At 35.1% G+C, this 22,302-nt stretch overlaps 1 protein-coding gene across 7 annotated transcripts in view; it reads right to left on the reverse strand.

The window, feature by feature from the left end:
* AIMP1 (aminoacyl tRNA synthetase complex interacting multifunctional protein 1) overlaps positions 1-22,302 on the reverse strand; it is a 50,400-nt gene that overhangs the window by 5,698 nt on the left and 22,400 nt on the right. For 5 of the 7 annotated variants that reach the window (XM_042935757.1, XM_042935756.1, XM_042935754.1 and 2 more), the window contains exons 6-7: positions 18,913-19,081; positions 5,217-5,397 (exon numbers count right to left, since the gene is read on the reverse strand). In XM_042935757.1, the coding sequence (XP_042791691.1) occupies positions 5,231-5,397; positions 18,913-19,081 (336 nt within the window). In that variant the 3' untranslated portion in view covers positions 5,217-5,230. Of the gene's footprint in view, positions 1-3,909; positions 4,291-5,216; positions 5,398-18,912; positions 19,082-22,302 lie in introns of those variants that run through there. The other 2 variants (XR_006201786.1, XM_042935760.1) reach the window with 2 other exon arrangements.

Here is a 22,302-nt window from a genome sequence, read left to right on the forward strand (position 1 = left end):
CACATTCCCCAGGTGTAAAAAGTTGAATGGGTTTTAAACTAACAAGTATCAGCCAAATATGCAATCTTAGAGCTGAAAAGTTAAGTGGATGTTATGTATTGAGAGCTTTTCTCTACTGGGATGTATAATATTCTAATGAGGCAATTTACAAAAACAAATGTAAAACTGTTAAGAGCAACCTTGATATGAAGGCTCTTCACAAAAATGCCACTGCAGAAATGAGCAGACATTAATAATTGCTATTTGAACAATTCTTCAGGTATTATGTAGCAATGGGAAAGGCAAGGAAGAGCAGTTAGCTCCTTCATTAAAAAGGATTATTCTTTTTTCTTACAATTATTGAGTCCCAGGCTTGTTTCTGCTGCTGTTGCTAAGGACAATAGCCTGCCAGATAGGAAATGATGTTGATGGAGACATAAAATAACACTTACACACATATTTTACTAAAAAATCCAGAGAATTGGGAATAGTGTATGCTAGGCGGGGGGTGGGAGTAAGGAAGGGGAAGGAAAAAAAATAAACAAGGGAATACATAAGGGTGAAAAAATATAATATACAATAATTAATTCACACTCTGAAATTCCAGATGGCTCACTTTCAAACCAGCAATTATTTCAGTGTTCTGGGTCCTTTTTCCAAATTTTTTTTGGAGTTATACCCCTATGAATTATCTCTGCCAAGATTTATCCAAAGGAAAAACCAGAACTATAAAAAGTGCAGTAAGCAAGAATGTGTAAGCCACTCTTTTTCATTCCCACAAGTTGGTATCTGAATGTCTGGTTTTGTATAGAGGTATATTAGCCATCAGTTACCTTCCTTCTTGTCATTATCACTGCAAATTTTGGGATTATCATCCAAACAGTACTGCAAATGAGGTGTAACTATAGAGTTGCTCCTGGATTAAATAATTAAATATTACTTATATCTATCTATCTATATCTATCTATCTATCTATCTATCTATCTATCTATCTATCTATCTATCTATCAGAACTTAGTGACTTCTCTCATAGGTTGGCTTTTGTGATGGCCAGTCAGGATCAGTGCCCTCAACAGTACACTATTCATAGAATCAAGCCAACTGCTACCAGCAGAAGCAGCCTTGTTTTACCAAGAGATTCTTCCTAAGAACTTCTGCAACAAAAAGAAGAAAGTTGGTAAATTATCTTTGTAACCAACCACTCCAAAGCAATGTTAAATGAATGATCTCACTTCTCTCTTTAGAAACTCTTAAATACTCCACTAAAGGAGTCACCCTAATCTCCTTACATGAACTACTACTACTATCTTTTCCTAAGGTTTAAACAGAAGAAAAGTTGTTTCTCATGCAAATACAAGAAACCACAGGGCATTTAAGTGACACATAAGGTAGTATATTGTAATGGAGAAGAGCACAGGATTAGTTAAAAGCTGGAAGATGATCTAGGTTTCAGCTAGTTACACTAAGCACAGGCATTTATTTAACTTTTCTGTTGGTTCTTTAGGGTAAAATGAAATGGCTGGTCTACCTCTATAGAGTTAAGAAACAGATAAGATGTGTGAAACTATTTTGTTAGCTATAAAGCACTAAATATCTTAATAATAATTCTATAATAAAAATCCATAATAGCAGAGAAATATGAATATACTCCCCTCCCCCAACTTTTGTTAGAAAAGGGCATGGTTTATTCCTTAATTGAAATTTTGGAGAGTAAAGGTTTCTCCACAGAACAGTAATTTGCAATATTATTGTTAGTTGAGTTACATTAATTTTCCTCCATAGTTTTTATTTGGTATTTTGGTGATAAAGTTTTAGTTTTTTACATTGTTGCATAATGCTCAGAGTGTCACAGTTTATGTGGCTAAAGTATACCCTTAGTATTGAGCACTTCTGATATTTTTATATTTTTAAAGATACAACATATAATTTTCCTGGAAAGCTGAGGTATACTCATATCCTTTTAATGTTCCTGTTACACGCAATAGTGATATGCTTCCCCACTGACCAAGAACTTGAAAAGAGAATTGCTTCTATTTATAATAAACTAAAACACAATAGTGAGAAATATTGTCTTCCTAGTATAAGAAAATTGCAAAACTATTTAAAACTTTATCATTAATATTACACCAGTCAAAGGGCATCAATGAACATGAATGGTATCTAAATATCTAAACAACAGATTTTGAGAGACTAAGAGAAAAATTACCAGGTGTACTCACAACTGCAAAGAAAAGACCTCCTCCCCACCCCCCCCCCCACTTGCCGTTCCCGGAACCAGCCAGGGCGTGCCCAGTTGTGGTCTGACCTAAAGGCGGGAACCAATCAAGTTCTGCTGAGTGTTCAAATTTAAATGTCAACCAATAACAGCTCTGTAACCGCAAAAAAAATCCCTAACTTGTTTGTGCCTGTCTATAAAAGAAGCTGTAAGATTCTCACTCGGGGCCTCTTAGCGTCACCGGCAATGAGTGCACGGAGGACCGGGTTCGAACCTGCAATAAACGACCCTTGCCGCTTGGCTTTGACTCTGGACTCTGGTGGTTTGTTTTCAGGGGGCATATCAATTTCAGTTGGAAATTTTCAGTAATGTAGTAATGAACATCTCCAGCAAGGTAACAGATACTATATCTGGTACAAAAAAATAATAGAGTCTGTTAAAAAACAGGACCTCAGTCTGTATGAAATATTCCTTAAGATACTCTGCTCAATTCATATACACTGAGTAACGTTCTGAACAAGAATTTAACTTCTCAGGAAATCTCAAGAACACTAGTTTCTGGAAAAGGAATATCTCTATTATAAACTAATATCAACATGATATGTATCTATTATATTCTAGGAACTGTCTTAAGTACTCTAGGTACTAAACTCCCACACTCTTTACAACTCTAAGGTAAGTACTTCACCATCTTAAACAAGGGGAATAAAGTACATAAAGGCTAAACAGTTACCCTAGCTTACATATGCATTTAAGTTGTAGAGCCAGAAATCAAAACTAGATAATCTGGTGTCAAAACCAATACTAAGCTCTTTGGATATCTTAGCATCTCTGACAGTCATCTACAAATGCAGGCTTTTGGACCTGCAAAGCCAAGGCCAAGACTCTGGGACCTGGTTAAACTCACTAATGTTGCTTGACACAGTCTTATCCACACCCTCTGTCTTGCTGACATGCTTCTTATTAAACTTCAATGAGTTACTTTGAATATTCTGTAGATAGTCTAAATAGAAATTTACATATTTTTAAAAAGCAATGATAAATTATCTGTTTGGTGGGCACTTATTCTTGTATCCTAGAGTACCTAATGCTTTTAGTGAAAGCAAGGCGGAGAAAAAATTTTCAATTTTATATTAAAATCAACATGCCCTGAAAATGACTAATCTCAAAGCAATAATACACATGGAATTTCTAAATATAAGAAAAGTTAGTACTCCCAATATTCACTGTAAGATAGTGGGCCAATCTTGCTTAAGAAAGCATCATGTGATTGGGTCAACTTCATTGATTTATTTTTTTCTGGTTTAAATAGAGGCTGAAAGGCACCAACTGTTTAGGCTGTGACCTAACACTATCTTCTACCGTTGAAATCCTTAAAGGGCTGAATACTAGTCAGAAGCCAAAAGGTTTATGTACAGTTCACTACCAATGCCATTTTTGTTGTTGTTGATTCCGTAAGAGCTCTCTTATCCCAGTGAGACAAATAAAATAGAATTCTTTTTCCTGTAAAAACAATGACTAATAATGGGGCTACATTGATGACTTGATTAATGTTTTATGTAATTTTAAAACCTGGGAATAAATATTTCAATTATCTAAGTAGTTGAAACATTCTTTAATTTATATTAGAATATTTAAAGAAATTTAATTGGGAAAAATTAGAAAATACAGAATCACGAAAGATTTTATCACAGTCTTATTTCCAAAAGAATAACTTATCCTGAGTACAAAATAACTTTTGAGTTTCATTTGTGTTTACTTGTCAATTGTTGCTATTGATGCTCTGTTAATATTTGGTTTTTCAGCAAGAAGATAAAACTGGCCTACCAGAACTCCATGGACTTAAATAAATGAAATTTAATTATACCTTTCATAAGCTGGCATGCAGGGTTGTTTTAAATTTATTTTGCCTCTCTTTCTGATTAGAGACTATAAGCAGCTAGATATTGTATGTATGATTTTTTTTTCAAACAATATCTATACTCCTACCTCCAGAGATGCATTTCTTTTTGGTAGCCCTCATCAGTCATCATCTCAAGGCTGGTGAACTTGAAAGCTCATAATTCCTAAGTTAATTTTCATTGTTCCTACAATATCTGTAAGATGAGTGAAAATAGGCATTTGACACCTTAATACATATATATGTTAACTTTGGTAACAATTTCTTTTAACATACCGACAGTGTGATGGTACATGAAAAAGCAAAATATATTGATCTTAAATACTCTTCTAAAAGTAACAATCTATAAATAATCTTGTATTAGGTACCCAAAGAATCTTTATAATCACCTAGACTAAAAAATTTAGACTGCTGCTTTTACATCAATTTATTGGAAAGTGTATCGGCAACACTTTGCAAAATGTTTATTCTTTATAGTTAGTTGAAATTTATTACTAATTATTTTGTCAAATGGAAAGAAAGTTCAGTATACAACTGAAAATTTCACTCTTAAAAAAAGTCACCTTTACAGGTCTGATTACTTTGGTAAGCAACAGCAATAATGTTGAAGTACCACATCTCCTAGCTTTTATGATGTTTGGCTCTCTAGTTGGCCATTTTCAATATTATTACAATATGATTAATTAATAAGACTGACAAAAATTCCAACTTGTCACTTTTGAAGAGGAGAGGATATTTATAATACAGACACACAATATACTAAAAATCCAAAGGCTTAAAATTTCATGTACCATGTGCCTACAAACAGGAAACTAAATGTTCATCTAGTTCAAGTTATTTAAATGTATCAAGAAAAATAATCTGCTAACCAACATCCCTGCTAAAAAATAAACAATCACAAAACATAGTTGATTTCTTTCCTACATTATACAGGAGCAAAAATTGTAAGTAAAAATGTAGTGTTTCTTTAACTGACTGAAAATAATATATACCTGATTAAAAGACTAGTCAAGTCTAGAAGAGAAATAACATAAAAAAGCCAGTTATATTTTAGGCACAAGTGACAAATATATTTCTTTTTATTGTTATTAAAGTTTTCTCCAATGTATTTCAGTAAATGAGTATTTTATTTTATTTTATTTTATTCCACTGTTGGTCATAGTTTGAGCCCTACACACTCCCTTCCCTTTCACCTCAAAGGGAATTCCTTTGTATGTAGCCACACACTCATCATTAGTGCAGAGATCTGGCTGGATCTGCTCCCAAATCTTCTTCTTAGGATTTAGCTCCTTGTCAGGCTCTCCTATTGAGGAGAAGAAAAAAAAAAAAAAAAAAAATTACATAGCTAAAATATGAAATAAATTATCCAGAGAGATTTCTAGTGTATTTTAACACTTACTTTTAACATATACTTTATTTTTATGACATGAGAAGTTTATATTTTTGATTTGTAAAATAAAGCATTTGACATTTCCTAACATGCCTTCTCCTTTGGCATGTTTAGTTGTGATTTTTAACAGATATCCCTGCAGTTGAAGAGGATACTTTTAAAATAACATTCTCTCCTAATGATGACTTGAGCCCTCACACTCAATGGGAGAATCAGCAGAATCTGTAGGATCTTATTTGGAATTGACATTCTCTATTCCTGTTAATTTTTTTAAAATTCTTTTAAACATTTATTTATTTTTAAGAGACAGAGAAAGACAAAGCATGAGCAGGAGAGGGGCAGAGAGAGACACACACACACACACAATCCAAAGCAGTCTCCAGGTTCCAAGCTGTCAGCACAGAGCCCAATGTGGGGCTTGAACTCACAAATTGTGAGATCATGACCTGAGCTGAAGTCAGATGCTTAACTGACTGAGCCACCCAGGCGCCCCTATTCTTGTTTGTTTTTAAATTTTCTTTTTGTTTCACTGGAAAGGAAAGATGATGCTCAGTTCTAAATGTTAAAAATGTAAAAATTGCTTTGTTGAAATAAAACTATACACACACACAAATATTTTGACATCTCCTTACAAATGTTCAAGATTACTTTTTACTCTTATAATAAATATTTTTGCAGGTAATACAGCAAAAAGAACTTATTCTCCAAACTATTAAAATGAAAATATAAGATACTCATTTTATCATTATATATAAAGAAAAACTGTGAAGAGATGAAAAGCATAATTTGATGTTATATATTTACATGTGGTAGAAGCAGCTTATGTTTCAATGTACAAAATAAATGATGAGACTGCTGCTACAGTGCTTAAAGATTTTTTTATCGATATAGGAGAATGGATTAAATGCTGAGATTATCTAAATAAATATAGTAACTACTTTGGGTTTCATGGGCTGCCCATTCCATTTGGTGAGAGGGAAAGAGACAGAAAAAGTTCGGAGACAACGAGTCACATTTTCTAAGCACGAGAAATATATACAAGTTGCGTGCAATGCTCACAACAACACTCTATTTTTAAATATAAGGAAACCGTTGCTCAAAGAAGATAAACTGCTCAAAGTTAGAAGATCAACAAGTGGAGTCAGAATTTGACAACAAAACCCTTATTCTGCTAGCACAGCATCTTGCCTCCTGACACACTATTCTTTAGAAAAGAAACAAGTAACATTCTTACATGTAGATAAAACCTCAACTTCTATCATAACTCACACTAAAAGTTTTTAGTCAACAAAGACAAATGTGTTGTAGAATACATCTGGTCTAGATTTAAGGGCCACCAGTATACAAAACAATCCCTCTTAACTTATAAGAAATAGAAAGTAAAGTTTAACATAATACCATTTTAGTAGCTGAGGATGCTCAATAACATTTGGAATAAAGAATCAGTTCAAGAAACAATGAAAAGTAGCAGAACTCTTAAACCTAAGTGTGAAATAAAAATGGTTTCCAGGAGGTAATAAAAAGAGTATTTCTGAAGTATATAATTCCGTAATGATAGACATCTAACTTTTTAGATGTTTTCTAAAGTGACTCCCAAGTTGAAACCTTCTAGAATTAATTTCAAAAGAATCTTTTACCATTACTGAAACTAATTATATTCTATACTCTAATTATACCTTATGACCTAAACTAGTTTTTACTCTCCACTCATACAACAGGAAAAACAAAACTGAGTAAAATTGTCAGCCACTGTGGTTTTTGTTCTTTATTAGCTCTTCAGGAACTGCCATGAAACTGGCAAGAACATATAAAACTGTCCTCTGATATGCAGGTTTTCAGAGATGACAGAATAGTTAATTGAATGATGTATCTATACCAAAAGAACAAGCAATGAAACCAAAACTGAAAGACTAGTATAAAAGATAAGGATTTCTCTTATTAAGAGAGTTTGACTTGACAGCAGAAAAACTAATTAATAAACAGAATAGAAAAAATGCTAATATATAAAGTATCTACAGAAAAAAATACTAACATATAAAGTATCTTTATTTTTTGTTTTTAAAGATTTCTATTTTTTGTTTCTAAGCCATTCCTCAGTCTAAAAGTTTACTTTGCTTGTGTATAGATCTTGTCAGGAAGTGGGCGTTCCAGAATCCTAGAAAGCTGGAGGCAGAGAAACTGTTTAGAGGCCCGAGTACTAACTCTTAATTCCCCCAACTCTCCCAAAAAAACACATTGCCAAACTGATAACAGATTAATTCAAGAGGCACAGCATCCCAGATTTGTGCGAAATTCTTATCAAAAGCACAGATTGTGTGAGTTCTTGTTAAATGCAGACAATAAGCTCCAAATACAAAAAAAACTGTGATGCAGCACAAAATTAAGCTTCACAGAACTAGTAAGATATTGACATGCATACAAAATAATATTCATAACACATAATACATAGTGCTTACCATGGGCTGTTTGCTACACTAAAGGCTTTACAAATATTTACTCATTCAATCCTCTCAGTACACTACATAAATACTATTAATTACCCTCGTTTAGGAAAAACATTCAGCCAAGAATTCTTTATCCAGCAAGGCTGTCATTCAGAATAGAAGGAGAGATAAAGAGTTTCCCAGACAAATAAAAACTAAAGGAGTTCATGACCACTAAACCAGCCCTGCAAGAAACCTTAAGGGGGATGTTTTGATTGGAGGAAAAAAAGACCAAAAGCAACAAAGACCAGAAAGGACCAGAGAGCATCACCACAAACACTAACTCTACAGGTAATACAATGGCACTAAATTCATACCTTTCAACAATCACTCTGAATGTAAATGGACTAAATGCTCCAATCAGAAGACACAGGGTATCAGAATGGATAAAAAGACAGGATCCATCTATATGTTCTCCACAAGACTCATTTTAGACCTAAAGACACCTGAAGTTTGAAAGTAAGGGGATGGAGAACCACCTATCATGCTAATGGTTGTCAAAAGAAAGCCAGAGTACCCATACCTATATCAGATGAACTACATTTTAAACCAAACACTGTAACAAGAGATGAAGCAGGGTATTACATCATAATTAAGGGATCTATCCATCAAGAAGATGTAATAATTATAAATATTTATGCCCCTAACTTGCAAGCACCCAAATATATAAATCAATTAATAACAAACATAAAGAAACTCATTGAAAATAATACGATAATAGTAGGGGACTTTAACACTCCACTTACAATGGACAGATCATCTAAGCAGAAAATCAACAAGGAAACAATGGCTTTGAATGACACACTGGACTGGATGGATTTAACGGATATATTCAGAACATTTCATCCTAACGCAGAATATGCATTCTTTTTGAGTGCACATGGAACATTCTCCAGAAGAGATCACCTACTAGGTCACATCAGCCCTCAACAAGTACAAAAAGACTGAGATCATACCATGCACATTTTCAGATCACAATGCTATGAAACTTGAAGTCAACCACAAGACAAAACTGTAAAGCCCTCAAATACATGAACATAAAGAACATCCTACTAAAGAATTAATGAGTAAACCAGGAAATTAAAGAAGAAATTTAAAAAAAAATACATGGAAATAAATGAAAATGTAAATTGGACAGTCCAAAACTTCTGGGATACAGCAAAGGCAGTCCTAAGAGGGAAGCATACTGAAATTCAGGCCTATTTCAAGAAGCAAGTAAAGTCCCAAATACATAACCTAACCATACACCTAAGGAGCTAGAAACGAAACAGCAAATAAAGTCTACAGGCAGCAGAAAAAGCGAAATAATAAAGATTAGAGCAGAAATAAACAATACAGTAACAAAAAACAAATCAGAACAAATCAATGAAACTAAGACTCTTTGAAAGAATTAACAAAATTGATAAACCCCTTGCCAGACTTACTAAAAAGAAGAGAAAGGACCCAAGTAGATAAAATCACGAATGGCAGAGGAGAGATCACAACCAACACCACAGAAATACAAAGAATTATAAGAGAATGCTATGAAAAATTATATGCCAACAAATTGGGCAATCTGGAAGAAACAGTCAAATTCCAGATACTCACAAACTACCAAAAATGAAACAGAAAGAAATAGAAAATTTCAACAGACCATAACCAGCAAAGAAATTGAATCAGTAATCAAAACATCTCCCAACAAACAAGAGTCCTGGGCCAGATGACTTCCCAGGGGAATTCTACCAGATATTTAAAGAAGAGTTAATACCTATTTTCAAACTGTTCCAAAAAATAGAAATGGAAAGAAAACCTCCAAACTCATTCTTACAAGGCCAGCATTACCTTGGTTCCAAAACCAAAGACCCCACTAAAAAGGAGAATTACAGGCCAATATCCCTGATGAACATGGATGCAAAGATTCTCAATAAAATATTAGCAAATCAAATTTGCTAGAAGTACATTAAAAAAATTATTCACCATGATCAAGTGGGATTAAGTCTTGGGCTGCAGAGCTGGTTCAATATTCATAAACAAATCAATTCATTAACGTGATACATTATACTGTTTTCTCAATAGATGCAAAAAAAGCATTTGACAAAATACAGCATCCATTCTTCATAAAAACCCTCAACAAAGAAGGAATAGATGGAACATAATTGAACATCATAAAGGCCATATATGAAAGACCTACAGTTAATATCATCCTCAATGGGGCAACACTGAGAGCCTTTCCCCTAAGGTCAGGAACAAGACAAGGATGTCTACCATCACCTTTACTATTTAACCTGGTACTGAAAGTCTTAGCCTCAATCAGATAACAAAAAGAAATAAAAGGCATCTAAATCAGCAAGGAAGAAGTCAAACTTTCACCATTTGCAGCTGACATGATAGTCTGTAGAAAACCTGAAAGGCTCTACCAAAAAATTGCTAGAACTAATACATAAGTTTCAGGATATAAAATCAACATGCAGAAATCTGTTACATTTCTATACACCAATAATGAAGCAGCAAAGAAATCAAGGAATTGATCCCATTTGTAACTGCATCAAAACAACAAGATACCTAGGAATAAACCTAACCTACCTAAATAAACCAAATAAGCCTAAGAGGTAATAGATCTGTACTCTTAAAACTACAGAACAATTATGAAAGAAACTGAAGAGGACACAAAGAGATGGAAAAGCATTCCACGCTCATGGATTGAAAGAACAAATATTGTTAAAATGTCTATACTACCCAAAGCAATCTATACATTTAATGCAATCCCTATCAAAATACCACCAGTATTTTTCACAGAGCTAGAACAGACTAGCCTAAAATCTGTATGGAACCACAAAAGACCCTGAAAAGCCAAAGCAATCCTGAAAAAGAAAAACAGAACTGGAGGCATCACGATTCTGGATTTCAAGCTATATTACAAAGCTGTAGTGATCAAGACAGTATGGTACTGGCACAAAACAGACACACAAGTCAATGGAACAGAATAGAAAATCCAGAAATGGACCCACAACTATATGGTCAACTAATCTTCAACAAAGCAGGAAAGAATATCCAATGAAAGACAGTCTCTTCAAAAAATGGTACTGGGAAAACCGGACAGCGACATGCAGAAGAATGATACAGGACCACTTTCTTACACCATCCACAAAAAAAAAAAATTCAAAATGGATGTAAGACATAAATGTAAGACAGGAAACTATCAAAATCCTAGAGGAGAATACAGGCAGCAATTTCTTTGACCTTGACCGTAGCAACTTCTTACTAGACAAGTCTCCAAAGGCGAGGGGAAAAAAAGCAAAAATGAACTATTGCTATTGGGCTTCATCAAGATAAAAAGCTTCTGCACAATGAAAGAAACAATCAGGGTGCCTGGGTGGCTCAGTGGTTTAAGTGTCTGACTTTGGCTCAAGTCACGATCTCATGGTTCGTGAGTTTGAGCTCTGCATTGGGCTCTGTGTGGACAGCTTAGAGCCGGAAGCCTGCTTTGGATTCTGTGTCTCCCTCTCTCTCTATGCCTTCCCCACTCATGCTCTGTCTCTCTCTCTTTCAAAAATAAATAGACATTAAAACAGAAACTAAGGAAACAATCAACAAAACTAAAAGGCAACCTACAGAATAGAAGATATTTGCAAACGACATATCCTGACAAAAGGTTAGTACCTAAAATCTGCATAGAACTTACCAACTCAACCCAAAAAACAAATAACTTGGTTAAGAAATCGGCAGAAGATACAAATAGACACTTTTCCAAAGAAGACATCCAGATGGCTAACACACATGAAAAGAGGCTAAAACATCACTCATCATCAGGGAAATACAAATCAAAACTACAATGAAATATCACTTCACACCTGTCAGAATGGCTAAAATTAACAACTAAGGCAACAACAGATGGTGGCAAGGATGTGGAGAAAGAGGAACCCTTTTGCATTAATGGTGGGAATGCAAACTGGTACAGTCACTCTGGAAAACAGTATGGAGGTTCCTCAAAAAATCAGAAATAGAACTACTCTACAACCCACTAATAGCACTAGTAATTTATCCAAAGGATACAAAAATGCTGATTCAAAGCAAACACATGCACCCCAATGTTTACAGCAGCACTACTGACAACAGCCAAATAACGGAAAGAAGAGGTGGTATATACATACAATGGAATATCAGTCGGCAATCAACAACAATGAAATCTTACCATTTGCAACAACATGGATAGAACTAGAGTATATTATGCTAAACGAAATAAGTCAGAGAAAGACAAATACATGATTTCACTCACATGTGGAATTTAAGAAACAAAACAGATGAACATAGGGGAAGAGAACGGAAAATAAGATAAAAACAGAGAGGGACGCAAACCATTAGAGACTTAAATATAGAGAACAAACTGAGGGTTGCTGGCAGGGTGTTGGGTAGGGGGATGTGCTAAATGGCAACAGGTGTTAAAGAGGGCCCTTGCTGGGATGAGCACTAGGGTGTTATGTGTTAAGGGATGAATCACTAAATTCTATTCCTGAAATCATTATTACACTATATGTTAAGTAACTGATTTGAATAAAAAGAAATAAATAAATAGATGTGTTATAAATACACAATGGAATATTACTCAGCCATCAAAAAGAATGAAGTCTTGCCATTTGCAATGATGTGGATGGAGCTAGAATGTATTATGCTAAGCGAAATAAGTCAATCAGAGAAAGACAAATACCATATAATTTCACTCACATGTGGAACTTAAGAAAGAAAACAGATAAACATATTGGGGGGGGCAGGGAGAGGAGAGAGGGAAACAAACCACAAGAGACTCTTTTTTTTTTTTTTTAATTTTATTTTTCAACGTTTTTTATTTATTTTTGGGACAGAGAGAGACAGAGCATGAACGGGGGAGGGGCAGAGAGAGAGGGAGACACAGAATCGGAAACAGGCTCCAGGCTCCGAGCCATCAGCCCAGAGCCTGACGCGGGGCTCGAACTCACGGACCGCGAGATCGTGACCTGGCTGAAGTCGGACGCTTAACCGACTGCGCCACCCAGGCGCCCCCAAACCACAAGAGACTCTTAATGATACAGAACAAACTGAGGGTTGATGGAGGGATGTGGGTGGGAGATGGGCTAGATGGATGATGGGTATTAAAGAGGGCACTTGTGATGAGCACTAGGTATTGTATGTAAGTGATGAATCACTGTATTCTATTCCTGAAACCAATATTGCACTGAATGTTAACTAAAATTAAAAATTAAAAAAAGAATTTCCCCATTTTACAGATGAGGAAATTAAGGCACAAAAGTTATAGCCAAGAACTTAAAAATATCAGGCAGGTAGCTAAGTGATTCAAAAGTTAAATCTCACAATACCCACACAAAATAGGTATCATTAAAATCTCTTTCTTATAGACGAAAAAGCTGAGCCTCAGAAAGGTTCCCAAATCACCTAGCACATGTGGAGTCAAAATTTGAAAGCTTTAACTTCTTAATTAAAACTAGTAATTTTCTAAGAACAAGGATTTGAACTAAATATAAAGTAGAAACTAGTAAGAGGAAATTCTAAAGCTTGACTGTTGCTTTTAACACACCAGACTCAGTATCTGAACACTCTGAATGTAGCTGCAAGACTAATCAATAAAGGAAACATGATTCCGACAAGTAAAATTTTAAGATTGCAATTAAAACTTGTCACATTATGATAACTGAATATAAATGAGAGTTGAAAAATCTTGGATGCATTGTTAACTTTCTGGTTTACTCAAAATGCTTCTCAATAATGTACTATTTGGTAGGGTATAAAGCTAGTTTGAAATGAAAGTTTAAATCACCTGCCATGAAAAACATACCTAACATTTTAAACAATTGTTTTTTAACAAACTGTATTTTCCAGAGAAGACTTCATCATTCCTGTGTGTAATGTTCTTCTAAATCTTATTTTCATAGTTTTCTGGTTTTTTTTCCTTTTGACATAGCTATCCAACAAAGTTAAGTGATATCAATAAAAGTTCTTAAAAGCTAAAAACTGCAGAGCCTCTGAAATTGCTAAACACATGCCAATAATCACCATTTGGAAACAGTTACACATAATGTAAGAGAACTAATCCTTCAGAGACTATTTTAGGCCAACTGATTGTAAACAAAGCACACAGGGAATAGGAAGTAGTTCAGAGAGGAGTTTGTACAGATGTAAAAAACTGTGACCACCTTCTTAGAATTTAAAACCTACAAAAAGCAATAAATACAAATTCCAAAATCCCAAGCATTCACAATCTGAAATAAAAACCAGAAACTTCATTTTAATTAGCCATTGTTTTGCTCATTGATTATCAGCTCTTTGGTATCTGCCATGGCCATAAAAAGCCTAGCACTAAATTATTTTATGTGTGATTAACTGGGTTTTTGAACTACAGCAATTGTAACTATTGCCAATTGTGGCACAAAAACTAAAGTATAAGTTTGCAAATAAAGGTTGATTAAATTTAGAAAGCTAATCATTAGAGAAAAGAGGTTTGGTGGTTCTCTAGGAATAACCCTGACAATAATGAAGGCAAATGCTCAGGCCTGTTCTCCAAATACTGATTTTGATTTTTCTGTTTGTATTTTACATGTTTTACTAGTGTGTTTCTTTCTGTTTATTCATTAACCAATTTACTGAGCTCTACACCAGTCATTTTTCTAGATGCTAGGTATACAACAGTGAATAATCACCACATACACACAAAAGTAAAAATCTTGATTTCACATGCTTACAATTCTCTGTGGGCAGACAATTAACAATGTTTAGTATATTGGATCAATAGGATCACGGACCAAGCCATGTAGCTATTTTGGGGAAAGAGCCAGTGGCTCAACTGGAGTGATCCAATGAAGATTTATGGAGTACATGAGGTTAACAAACACAATGGGAGGCCATTACAAGAACTTGGGCTTGTACTCTGGGTCAAATGAAAAGTTTTGTAATAGTTCTGAGCAGAGGAGTAATATACCCTGACTTACATCACTCTCCCATAACTGAAAATAGATGGAAGAAGGGCACAGGCAAAAGCAGGGAGATCAGTTAGAAAGTTTTACCTTCCACGTAACAGATGTTGGCACCAGGACCAAAGTAGTAGTGGGCAAAGATGAGGAGAATGATTCTAGATATATTCAGAAGGTACAATTACTAGGATTTTCTGAAGGAGAAGATAAGTGAGAAAATAAAAAGAAGTTGAGAGAACAGAATTCCTGTCAGATAAGATGAGAAATACTATGGAAAAGGAAAATTCTAGGGGAAAGATGGGGAATATGTATTCTCCCTTGGGACATATTAGTGAAAAAGTCTAGTAGGCAGCTGGATAAGTAACTGGTTAAAACAGCCAAGAAAATGAACATGAAAAAGAAAAGAGAAGAGGTCAAGTACAGAAAGAAAAAGAGGTCAAAGACCAAGGTCTGGGATATTCCAATGTTAAGGGGTCAGGGAGGTGAGGATGAATCAGCAAAGGAATTAAGAAGGAGGACCAATGAAGCAGGAGGACCACCAGGCCACCAGGTGCCAGAAACCAAGATAATTAAGAAAAAGTCTAAGAACTAGCCAAGGATTTTTAGTTACTGAGAGTAATTGGTGACCCTGATCAGAGAAGTTCTGGAAAAAATAGTAGGGAAACCTGACTGAAATGGGTTTCAGAAAGAAGTTTATATCTATTTTTAAGAATAAAGGCATCAAAAATTCAATACTCTTGTACATATCATACATGCTTTGTGATTAACCTCTAACATATTTATTAATAAGACCCAATAATAATAGAAATAAGCATGATCTAGGAAGTTAAACGTCTGAATGCAAATTCTCATTTATTATTAGACAAAATCCAGTGTACTCTCAAAAAGTACTCTCAAAAGGCTGTTGTTGCTACTGTCTTCTAGCCGTAATATTATTTTCAAGTTAGTTTTGCATGGTGCTTTCGGGACTAGTTATCACATTTAAATAGTAAAATGTATAGCTTCACACACTGAAAATTTTAAGAAGTACTGGGTGGGGAGGGTTTCTAGTCAGTGTTATAAAAAATATCATTTGACATCTTCTAAACTCTATGGAACTTTTTAGATTTGTAGTTGGAATAGTTGTTAGGTGTAAATGCCTTTTCAAGGCCAAACAGCACTTCAAACGTTTGAGTCCCAAATGCAATTTCTATACCACACTTTATATAACATGAAATGTAAGTCTCCAGACACTGAGCACATCAAGTGAACATCAAAATGTACCAGCAGACACCTTAAGCTTTAAAATGTAAAACAGATGCTGAAAAATAAAGCACTGATAAATCATGGATCTGACTAGAAAAAGAAAAAAAAAAAAGAAAAATGTAAGACTAATGGCCTGCTGCATAGTATTAACCACTATTCCTTTCAGATTTACTGCTCCAGAAGCAACTGATATGGAAGCATAAGCAAGATGAACATTAACAAACCTCATGTCCTAAAATTCATCAATTATTTGATGCTTAAGAATATAATCTCATGGGCCATTTTAAAAGGTCAGGTTTTCCCTTTTCTCACTTTATATTTTTGTACCTTCTCCACATACTCATGTGCTGATGCGCAAGGGGAAACTATGAATTTGCAAGAAATATCAGACTTTGGGACAATGTAAATATAAACACATAAGAAGCCAAATGGATAGATTAGAGAATATAATAAAGACAAGAAATCCATACTGGGCTATTAACATCTCTAATGCTAAGTCACTGAGTAACTAATGAAAAACTTTCAATATACTCAATAGGAGCATCCAAATAAACCTGATTCAAGTGCTGAAATACTACCTGTCAATTCTTTGAGATAATGGAATGAAACCTGAACTAAAACTAAAAGAATAGAACTAAAAGAATAAGAAGCCTTCATTAATGAAATAGTCCATATTAATTCAAAGCAAGCAGCAATCAACAAAAATGCTACAGTGCTACAAATTCAGGCACATTTATTCTTTGATCCCTTCACTAACTCTATGTAACTGTAAGCAAGAAGCTGAGTTTTGTTGGGCCTCAAACCAAATCTATAAAATAGTGGATTTTCTTCCAATTCTAAGCATATAACTCTACAATTTACATCACAAAATAACACTTAAAGAAAACATACTAAATCTTATGTGTTTATTTTTTTTAATCTTTTTTAAATGTTTTTATTTATTTTTGAGACAGAGAGAAACATGGCATGAGCAGGGGAGGGGCAGAGAGAGAGGGAGACACAGAATCTGAAGCGGCCTCCAGGCTCTGAGCTGACAGCACAGAGCCCAATGCAGGGCTCGAATTCATAGACCGCGAGGTCATGACCTGAGGCAAAGTCAGACGCTCAGCTGACTGAGCCACCCAGGCGCCCCAAAATCTTACATGTTTAAACAGAAAAGAAGGGAAATGTTAACTTGGAAAGGTAAACCAAAAGTATCTTAAAGGAAAAAGTTTACTTTTATTGTCATTCTATTCCAATTTAGTGAATGAGACTTCTCAATAGAATTTTAGGTTTGTCAGATATACAAATGATCTACCCCAAAGTGTGAACTTTGGGGAAGTGTTCTGATATTGTGGTAGCAGAGTGGTGATCATATGCTCCTAGAACCAAAAGCCATCATGCTGCTTTAAGAAATGATTATAAATGAGATTTTCCCAAAACCTAGTTTAACAAAAAAGATTCTTAGAAAACAGACTACTAAGGTTTTCGTTCTACCAAGGTTCAAGACGTACACTTGTATTCAAAGTCACAGATACTTGCTAAACAATCCCTGTGTTTTTTACATCAGCCTACTTTGACCAGGAGAGGGGGGAAGCTGAGTTTCAAGGAAATTAACCCATGGTTCCAACCATATTTTCTATCTTAGTCCAGTGTTAAAATCCTTCATATCCTAATATTTTATCAAACACAGTTAACACAGGATTTAAAAAGCAGGCCCATCTAATCACATCAGCCTTGCTATTAAAACAGCTGTTTCTACAAATATATTTCCAAATCAATTCTGACTTTTAGACCTAATTCTCCTTTTTACCCTAATTTATTTCTACTTTTCCCATTACTCTGTAGTCAAATGAACATCCTTTAAGTAAATGCATTCTTTTGTTTTTCCTCCTCCTTTCATGAAGGAAATATTTATTCCATATCTGACAAGCATCCTTTCTTTTTTGCTTCAAAGACCTATATGAAGAAACTTTTTCACACATGATAAAACTTCTTCTATCTCAGGACCATTTTAGTGGAGAAAACAAGCAATATGAAAGCAACCTCCTTTGAGATTATTACAATAAATACAAGTTTTAACTCAATTTTTCTCTATATCCTGAAGTCAAGTAAAAGCATATGCAAGTACATTATTAGATGGACTTGGAGAATTACACATTTCTTCCCCCACATATGAACTTTTCATCTTTTTGTGCTGCATTCTGAGATAATCTATAGCTTCAAAGACTCTGCAGCACATTAATTAGTTCTCTATCTATAACATACTCTTCTGCTACGTGTTACTAGTATTTTGCCTAGAACAAACTCTCTCTAGTGTTTTTTAAAAACATATATTTTTAAAGTTTATTTATTTTTGAGAGAGAGAGAAAGAGCGAGTGAACATAAGTGGGGAAGGAGCAAAGAGAGAAGGAGACAAAGAATCCCAGGCAGGCTCTGTGCTGTCCTCACAGAGCCCGATGTGAAGCTTGAACTCAAAAACCCCAAGATCATGACCTGAGCTAAAACCAAGAGTCAGATGCTTAACTGACTAAGCCACCCAGGCACCCCTCTCTCTAGAGTTTTATGCAATGTGTGCATTCATGGGGAGGGTGATGGTTAGTTAGATGGTGTGCTTAATGTGCCATCTCGAACCAACCTCAAGAAACTCAATAATAAAATCTTAATAATAATGTAAATTAATGTAAAGCCTTGGTTTTAAACTAAACCAAGACTGGTTTTAAACTAAATACTACAAAAGAACAATGATTCCCAAACTATTTTAAATAATGACTAATACTTACCAGGAAAAGCATCAAAAACAATTCTGTCTCCAGGAACAGACCCAGTAGGAGGTGCCAAGATTTCAACCTTCTCAGGTGAACTAGCACACATTACCATTGCTTGAGATATTACTCCCCTCATCTTTGCAGGTTTCAGGTTACAAAGTAAAATCACCATCCGATTTTGCATCTGTGTGAAACACAAATTAGTGATTAAATATATACAGAGATTTACAATAATTACACCTAGAATACACTAAGCTACATCTAATATGCTAAATATAAAATGTTCTATTTTTGTAGATGTATCTGTCTCTGTGTCCAAAATCTTTTATTGTTGTTATGAAGTCTTACATAAACATGAAAAAAAAAAAATTCCACAAACTGACAGTGCCCTATAGTTGAAGGAACAGAGGCAAGACTATTCAGTTAAATAATTTTTAGACTGAGTGAAACAGATGTGGTTTTGAATTTAGCTGCCATGTACTAGCAATCAGATTGTATAAAGTTGAAATGTTTTTTTCCTCACAAAATGAGGAAAATGATATCCCACTTAAATAGCCCACTCTAGGAGTATATTGTAACATGTATGTAAAGCATTTAGCATGGTGTTAGCACTGAAATAAATGAACAATCCTTTTTTCCATACATATTTGGTCATTGCCAATACTATGTCATACTTGGTCATTGCCAAGATTCATGTCCTAATTTAAAAATTACTCTTGGGAAGATCGGAATAGGAGGATCCTGAGCTCACCTAGTCCCATGGACACGCCAATGAAACAACTGCATCTACTGCAACTAACTCTGAGATCGACCTGAAGACTGGCACTTCAGATCGTCCACAGCTAGAGAGAAGACAAAATCAAAAAGAATAGGAAGCGTAGAGACACAGTTGGGAACCCTGGGGACTAAACACAAACAGGATGAATGTCACAAAACACAGAAGAGTAAGGGGGTCAGACCCCACACCTGGGGACCCAAACTGGGAAGATGAATCTTCCTAACATCTGGCTTTGAAAAACAGGAGGACTTAACTCTAGAAGCTTTAAAAATCAGCAGGGCTTAACTGGGAAAACCAGAGAGTGACAGTAAACGGAGCCCCCACACTAAAAGAGCCATCACCAGACACAGCACCAAAGCAGCAGTTTGAAGTATCTGAGGTATTTGTGAAGATTTATTGACTAATCTTAGGATATGTTAGACAGGCAGAGATCTACCAGAAACATCTCTGGGAAAGAAAGTAGTGCCAGAGGGCATCATTTTTCTTGCTCTCCCCTGCCTAGATGGCCTGAAGTTTGCAGAAGCCAGTGCTATCACTCTACATCTAACTTACCAGCACCACATGCCCAGCCCCAGCATTCCCTTGCATACATGCACCACCTAATCCACCCACAACAGGAGGTACCCTTCCAAAGCAGGTCCTACCATGTCAAATACAGGAAGCAAGCAGGTCTTAGACCACTCCAAAGTGACTGCAGCCCTGGAAAGAAGGGGAGATAACCCTACACACCAGCACAACCACACTTGCTGCAATGAGGCCTCTTACCAGGCTGTTCAGGGAGCAAGCCTTGCCCTTGATGCACCTGCAGCTGTTACAGAGGTTATCTGCAGACAGTTAAGGTGAGTGCTGGCTCCATCTACCAGTAAGCTCACAAGTCCGTCAACAGCAATGGAAGTAAACCCTGCCCAGTGTAAGAACAGGTAGCGAAGAGAGTCATTATAGTCGTAAGCCTATCTACAGCCGCACCAATCTTGAAAAAGAACAACAAAACTGGAGGTATCATAATCCCAGATTTTAAGATATACTACAAAGCTGCAGTAATCAAAACAGTATGGTACGGCACAAAATAGATACATATAGATCAATGGAACAGAATAGAGAGCCGAGAAATAAAACTATACTTATATGGTCAATTAATCTACAACGAAGGAGACAAGAATATATAATGGGGAAAAGACAGTCTTTTCAATTTATGGTGCTGGGAATACTTGACAGCCACATGTAAAAGAATGAAACTTGACCACTTTCTTACACCATACACAAAAATACACTCAAAATGTAACGACCTAACTATGAGACCTGAAACCATAAAACTAGAAGAAAACACAGGCAGTTATTTCTTTGACAAAGGCCATAGAAACATTTTTCTAAGTATGTCTCTCAGTCAAGGGAAACAAAAGCAAAATTAAACTATTGTGACTACAAAAGCTTTTGTACAACCAAGGAAATCATCATCAAAACAAAAAGGCAACCCACTGAATGAGAGAGACATTTGCAAATGATTCTTCCCATAAGGGGTTAATATCCAAAATATATAAAGAACTTATACAATTCAACATCAAAAAAGCCACAAACAATGCAATTAAAAATGGACAGAGGGCCTGAGTAGATATTTTTCCACAGATAGACAGATGGCCAACAGATATACAAAAAAATACTCAACATCACTATTCATCAGGTAAATGTAAATCAAAACCACAATGAGATATCACTTCACAACAGGCAGAATTGCTAGTATTAAAAAGGCAAGAAATAAGTGCTGGCAAGGATATGGAGAAAAAAAATTCTCATGCAGTGTTGGTGGAATGTAAATCAGTGCAACCACTATAGGAAAGGTTTGGAGGTTCCTCAAAAAATTGAAAATAGAAATACCATATGATACAGTAATTCCACCACTGGGCACTTACCCAAAGAAAATGAAAACCCAAATTCAAAAAGATACACACCTTTACATTTACTGCAGGATTATTTCTAATAGCCAAGATATGGAAGCAACTCTAGGGTCCACAGATAGATGAATGGATAAACATGTATACATACATATGTGTATGTGTGTGTATATACATATAGAAATATACATAATGTGGAATACTCATATATTGGAACATTACTCGGCCACAAAAAGAATGAAATCTTGCCATTTGAGACAACATGGATGGACTTAGAGGGTATGATGTAAAGTGAAAGAAATCAAACAGAGAAATACAAATACTAAATGATTTCACTTATATGTAGAATCTAAAACACAAAAGAAATAAACAAACAACAGACCCTTAAATACAGAGAACAAACTTGTGGTTGTCAGGAGGGAAGTGGATAGGAGAGTGGGTGGGAGGATGGGCAAAATAAGTATAGGGGATTAAGAGGTACAAACTTTCAGTAATAAAATAAATAAGTGATGGAGATGAAAAGTACAGTATAGGGAATATAATCAATAATATTTTAGTAACTTTGCATGGTGACTACACTTATTGTGGTGAGCACTGAGTAATGAATAGAAATGTTAAATCACTGAAACAATTGTACACCTGAAATTAACATAGCATTGCAAGTCAACTATACTTCAAAAACAAATATCAAAAGTATTATGTACACTGTATATAACATTTAGGCCATTTCTACAATTT

The sequence above is a fragment of the Panthera leo genome, chromosome B1 (assembly GCF_018350215.1).
Source record: "Panthera leo isolate Ple1 chromosome B1, P.leo_Ple1_pat1.1, whole genome shotgun sequence".
In the NCBI taxonomy this organism is placed as follows: domain Eukaryota; kingdom Metazoa; phylum Chordata; class Mammalia; order Carnivora; family Felidae; genus Panthera; species Panthera leo.